General features: G+C 36.8%; 1 protein-coding gene across 1 annotated transcript; it reads left to right on the top strand.

Moving 5' to 3' along the window:
• The first annotated feature begins 2,206 nt into the window (after nucleotides 1–2,206).
• Nucleotides 2,207–2,740, top strand: LOC117122974 (uncharacterized protein K02A2.6-like). The gene has a single exon (XM_033268757.1). The coding sequence runs from the start codon at nucleotides 2,207–2,209 to the stop codon at nucleotides 2,738–2,740; it is 534 nt and encodes a 177-aa protein (XP_033124648.1).
• Nucleotides 2,741–6,312: the final 3,572 nt, after the last annotated feature.

Raw genomic sequence — 6,312 nt, 5'->3', positions numbered from 1 at the left:
AACGCATACGATAAGGCTATTAGGAAGTTGGATAAATATTTCACCCCCAAAACTAACGAACCATGAACGTCACAAGTTTAGGAAAATGGTGCAAGAGACTGGCGAAACCGTAGCCTCTTTTGTCGCCAAGCTAAATAGGCAGGCTACCTATTGTAATTTTGGTGCAGATACCAGCACCCATGTGAGAGATCAGTTGATTCAGGGCTGTACTGCTGCACGGCTTAAAAAGCTATTACTGGAAAAAGGGGATGAACTTACCCTTTAGAAAGCCGTGGGTATAGCAAGTTCGTACGAACTAGTGATGCTTCAGTCAGCTAAGATGACACAGAGCTTAAATGTGAATAGATTGATGGTGAAGCCTACTGGTAATCATCGGGAAACTCCAAGAAATACATGCTGGAAATGCGGAAGACAGGTACACTTTTCAAAAGATAAAGTTTGCCCAGCAAGAGGAGCAAAGTGTAGAACATGTGGTGAAGTTGGACATTTCTCAGTTGTTTGCAAGAACAGAGGGGAAAAGGGGAAAAGGGTGACTTATCAACATAAAGGCAAACAACCAGGGAGAAAGAAATGTGATAAGGTATTTAATGTTGATGATATTGATATGTCTGATGATCATGAAATATTTACAATCGAAGTAAATTTTACGTCCGATGATGAGCCAGTATATAAGGCAAATATTGGTGGCCATTTAGTGGATGTTTAATAGATTCTAGAGGCAGGCAAACTAGAGGCAAAACCTAAGGAGTTAGAAGAGATGGATATAATAGAACGTGTAGAGGGTCCCACCCCTTGTGTGAGTCCAGTGGTTATTGTCCCAAAGCCAAATGGGGATATCCGTCTGTGTGTGGATATGAGATGTGTAAACAAAGACATTATTAGAGTAAGACATCCTATTCCAACGGTAGATGAAGCAATCAGTGAATTAAATGGGAACAAGGTGTTCACCAAGTTGGATCTGAACAAAGTATTTCATCAGTTGGAATTGAAACCGGGTATCTCAAGGGAGGTTACCACGTTTGTCACTCATGCTGGGTTGTACAGATACAAACGTTTAATGTTTAGAATTAATTCAGCCCTTGAGCTATTCCAGCACGTCGTTCGACAAGTACTCGTGAACTGTGAGGGTTGTCAAAATATCGCTGATGATATTGTAGTTTATGGCCGTAGTACACAAGAGCACGACTTGAGGCTGAGAAAGGAGTTGGAAACCCTAAGGGCCAGAGGGCTAACTCTAAACCAAGGCAAATGTTTGCATGCAGTGAAATAGAATTCATGGGACATCTGTTGTCACAAAAGGGGATTGGCCCAGCAGGGGCCAGGGTAAGGCCATTAAGAGAAGCCAGAGAACCGAAAGATAGCAGGGAAGTGAGAAGATTCCTAGGGTTGGTAAACCTTAGTGCTAGGTACATTCCCGACTTGGCTACCAAAACTGAACCACTTAGGCAGTTAATGAAAAAGGATGTTCCATTTAAATGGAAAAGAAACAACAAGATGCATTTAATGCCCTACGAAATGTGTTGGTAGAAAACACACTAGCATATTTTAATCATTCTGATAAGTTAAGGGTAGTAGCTGATGCAAGTCCAGTCGGGCTTTGGCGGTGCTCCTTCAGCTCCAGGGAGGTGACTGGAGACCGATATGTTACGCTAGTAAAAGCCTTTCGGAGACAGAAAGAAGGTACTCACAGACTGAAGAGGAAGCGTTAGGCCTAGTATGGGCAGTGGAGAAATTTAATATATACCTTTTTGGAAGGGAATTTGAGCTGGTCACAGACCATATGCCATTGGAAGTAATTTACTCGTCAAAATCCAGACCGAGTGCAAGAATCGAAAGATGGGTGTTCCGGTTGCAACCATACAATTTCAGAGTAATCTATAGACCTTGAAACAAGAACATAGCTGATTCTTTGTCACACTTAATACAGCAAAAGAAGGACGAACTGCCATTCGACGATACGGACGAGTATGTCAACTTTGTGTCAGTCAAAGCAATTCCCAAAGCTATGACAATGGATGAGATTGGAGAAGCGTGTGCAAAATTAATGATGAGAAGATGCGTAATCTGTATGAGTGTGTTGCGACTGGGAGATGGGAAGGAAACAAGTGTCCAGAATATCGGCATGTAGCACATGATTGGCCATGAGGGACACCCTGGAATCTTTAACATGAAACAGAGACTCAGAACGAAAGTATGGTGGCCAAAAATGGACAAGGACGTTAAAGAGTTTATAAAGGAATTAGTAGGACAAGCGGATGGTCCATGGAGATCGGTAGGAATAGATTTTCTGGGACCATTACCAACAGGGAATTACATTCTCGTCGTTGTCGATTATTATAGTAGGTTCTCTGAAATAGACATCATGAGAAGTACTACAGCTGATAGAACTGTACGTTCGCTAGAAGTTATGTTTGCGCGATATGTCTTACCGCAAGTAATCGTCAGTGACAATTGCCCACAATTCATATCAGAAGAGTTTAGAGACTTCATGGAGGTCAATGGACTTAAGCATCAGAAGGTGACACCGAAATGGGCACAAGCAAATGGCGAGGTTGAACGTCAGAATAAATCAATCTTGAAGCGACTTAAGATAGCGCATACTATGAAGAAAGATGGGAAACGAGAGCTTACACGATATTTAGCTGTGTATAGAACGACTCCTCATCCTTCGACAGGCAAGACACCTGCTGAATTGCTAATGAGTAGGGCCTTAAGGACCAAATTTAAAAAGCGATGTTAGACCAGGAGATTGTGTTCTTCTTCGCCAGGAAGCGAGTGATAAGTTCTCGACAAAGTTTGAACCTAGAGTGTATGACGTAGTTTCTAGATATGGTAATCAAGTCACTATAAGTGATCGGAATGATGCTAACAGGCGTCGGAAACGAAATATTACACAGGTGAAGAAGTTTTATGGTAGTAGACCACAAACAGATGACGTCACCGTTGAGGATACGGCACTCGATGACTTAATGGAAACTGTATATGAGGAGGGTCCAACAACAAACGAGACCCAAAATCCGGAACCGCAAAGTGGGTATCCTCTGCGTATTAGGAAGAAACCGGATAGACTCAATTTGTAAAGATGTCAAGAGTAGTAGTAGTGATTAAAAATGTTGTGTTACAATAGTTAGTAAAGACGTTGTTCAAGAGTAGTCGAAGTGATTTATGATGTTGTTATATTGGTTTTTTTTTTTAAATTCATACACACAGATACATTATAGTGGGTGATTATGTTAACTATCATTATCAAATTTTGAAGTAGATAACGAAATAAAAACCAGCACTCACTTTTCTGAATAAGATTTATTGTAATAACATAATGTGCAATAATAAGGCATATTGGTTTTTAGACTATTTACAGTTTGTTTCAAAGACTTGCAGTATATGCTTGTAAAAGGTTTAACTGTTTTGAGTTAATTTTGGAATTGTTTGTTATGCTATTGTTGGATAGAGTAATCTGAAAAAAGGAGGGATGTAATGTACTCAAAGTTGTATAGCACCCTCTATTATTGTAAGAGCAGAAAAAGTTCGAGGCTGTTGTGGTTGTTGTTGAATATGGTGGATAATAAAGACAACCAGTTTGGATTACTTAGATGTGGTTTTGTTGTTCATTTGTCTCAGTGAGTGAACGGGAGACATAACACCAACAAAAGGCAGCATGGACACAGGACGATGCTTCTTAAGTTCCCTCAAATAAGACCATCTTTTTAAAATAAAGGAAAAGTTACAGCATGCTTAAGACATGAAAATGGTAGGTAAACATGGTTTCAGTACGGAGGAAGCTAAAAAATCCTGAATATATGTCTTCAGTGATTTAGCACAAATAACATCTTTTATTCATCTGCAGATGAAAGATGAAATTCGAAAAATTGACAAGGTTTTATGAGACATTGTATAACCTGAACATAACAACCTCAGTAATAACCCGTTACAAAAACCAGATCTAATTTCAATAATCTTATCGTTGCAACGCTTATTATGAAAATCATCAGCAATCTCTTGTTGAGAAATTTTTTAGGAAGGGAAGCATACTTAGAAATACTGGAAATAAGATCGTCAATTGTTCTAAACAGTTCTCATTGATATTCTTCAGCCGAGGCTATTCTGCCAGAAAAACTAATCCTTTTAGCAGAGATAACTACAGTAGCCTGTTGGCTCGAATAACTTCACGGGCATAAATATATCGCAATGAACAGTAATGTCTGACTTCCTGAATCGCTTTTCGGCCATACGGTGCTCACTGCTGGCAACAAAACTCTCATTATTAATCCAAGGCGGGGATGGTTCTGTAGCTTGTAGAGTTAAATTAGCGATTGGAGCATGTTTATCTAAAATTTATTTCAGCGCGTCATTGATCATACTATAAGATACTGTACGTCAGGGAAATATCAACGACAAACTTCATGGACCCAACATACCGGCATGAACTCGCACATCGACTGTTCTTTGAATACAGTTAGAACTCATCCAGACCAATTCCTCACCAGCGCTTTGTCCAGTTCAACCCCAGACAATAAAAAGTTAACAGAAGGCTGCGCGACTACTAAGGAAATAAAAACAATTTAAAGCTGATGATAAAGGAGGCTCCATTGTTACACAAAGATGATTATATAAAGGATTAGCCTGGGTGCAGTAGGAAATTAGCGGGAAAAAAGTAAAGGAAAATTAATTTTTGGTTTTTCTGAATCAGTATATAATATAGTGTCTCAGAAAAAAAATCCCCATTCTTAGAGCTTTGGCATTTTTTTTATAGCACTTTAAAATTTTGACATAAAATATCCTATTTTGGGCTAATTAAGATGGGGATAGGGGAAATAAATGTGTGTTTTTAGTCACTTTTACATATGCTATGTATATCAAATGTAACAAGAACTTGGCTAAATAGTTACTCCTCACTCTCGTTAAAAAATTTAATCGGAAAAATGCCGTCATTACAAAAAATTCCAAGATGGCTGCCATTTTGGCGGTAAAACTCTTTTAAAATGTAAATTTAACTTCATTGTTATCAGAGCAATTTCAAAACAATATCCATACACACATACACACACACACATATATATATATATATATATATATATACATATATATATATGTATATACTGAGACACTAAGATGTGTATAAGAGACAGTATATATACTATATAGCGAAATTTTGCTCTGAAAGACCCAACAATTCAATTTATATCGGGGAAAATAAAAAAAAACTATGGCATTATATTATTTACCTAGTTTTGCTATAAATGTGAAAATTGACAATAAACTAGTTAACTAGTTACTCTTTACTGTCTTTATCAATTTTAATTGAAATGATCATAATGCCAATTTCCAAGATGGTGTTCATCTTGGCAGAGAAAATGGTTATTTTTGTAAGATTATATTATTATTATTATTATTATTATTATTATTATTATTATTATTATTATTATTGTACTAAATAAAATCTCATCAAAGCAATCACATATAGAATATATATAAATATTATTAGTAATATTTAATAGTAGTATTATGCTTATTTATTATTGTTGAAATCATTAATAATATTATGTATATATTACTGTATAGTATTTCTGTTATTTCAAAATTATATTTTAATATTAGAATGAATTACATTGTTAGTACTGTTATATAATAATATTATTTATAATATTTTTATTACCACTATTGATATCATTACAGTATTATCATCATCCATCATCATCATCCTCATCCTCATCCTATTCGTCATCGTCATCATCATTATCATTGTTGTCTAATCATTATAATCATCCTTACTATCATCGATCATTGTAATCATCACCATCATCATCACATCAATAAGAGACAGTCATCATATCATACTCATCCATCGTCATCGTCCTCATCTTCATCACGTCCTTATCAATCATCTATCGTCGTTATCATCATCCTCATAATCTTCATCCTCCTCATTCTTCATTTTCTTCATCATCATATTCATCCATATCCATCATCCTCATCATCATCAATGGCATAGGCAGCTATTGGCACAGTTGGGACAGTCCCACACCATTTTTCCAATGGGTCCACAAAAAATGGTCCACATTTTAAAGAAGGTTCCAAATTATGTAATTTTATTCATAAAATGGATCCAGATACCTTATATTTAGTTAGATATGAGTAAAATTTAAGAAAATGGGTCCAGATATTTCATATTTTTGCGTAAAATGGTCCACATTGTTTGAATTTACACGTAAAGTGGGTCCGCTCTGATATTGTCCCACACCGTTTGAAAATCCTGGCCATGGCATTGATCCTCATCCATCATCGTCACCCTCATCACCATCCTCACCAATC

This window comes from Anneissia japonica, unplaced genomic scaffold (assembly GCF_011630105.1).
Source record: "Anneissia japonica isolate Jap-2015-1 unplaced genomic scaffold, ASM1163010v1 scaffold284969_len127995_cov102, whole genome shotgun sequence".
NCBI lineage: Eukaryota > Metazoa > Echinodermata > Crinoidea > Comatulida > Comatulidae > Anneissia > Anneissia japonica.
The sequence above is the reverse complement of the archived record's forward strand: the minus strand, read 5'-3'. Positions and strand labels throughout refer to the sequence as shown.

Bases quoted from the DNA above. Each gene is read 5' to 3' on its own strand.
- LOC117122974 (XM_033268757.1), top strand. From the start codon at position 2,207: ATGGACAAGGACGTTAAAGAGTTTATAAAGGAATTAGTAGGACAAGCG.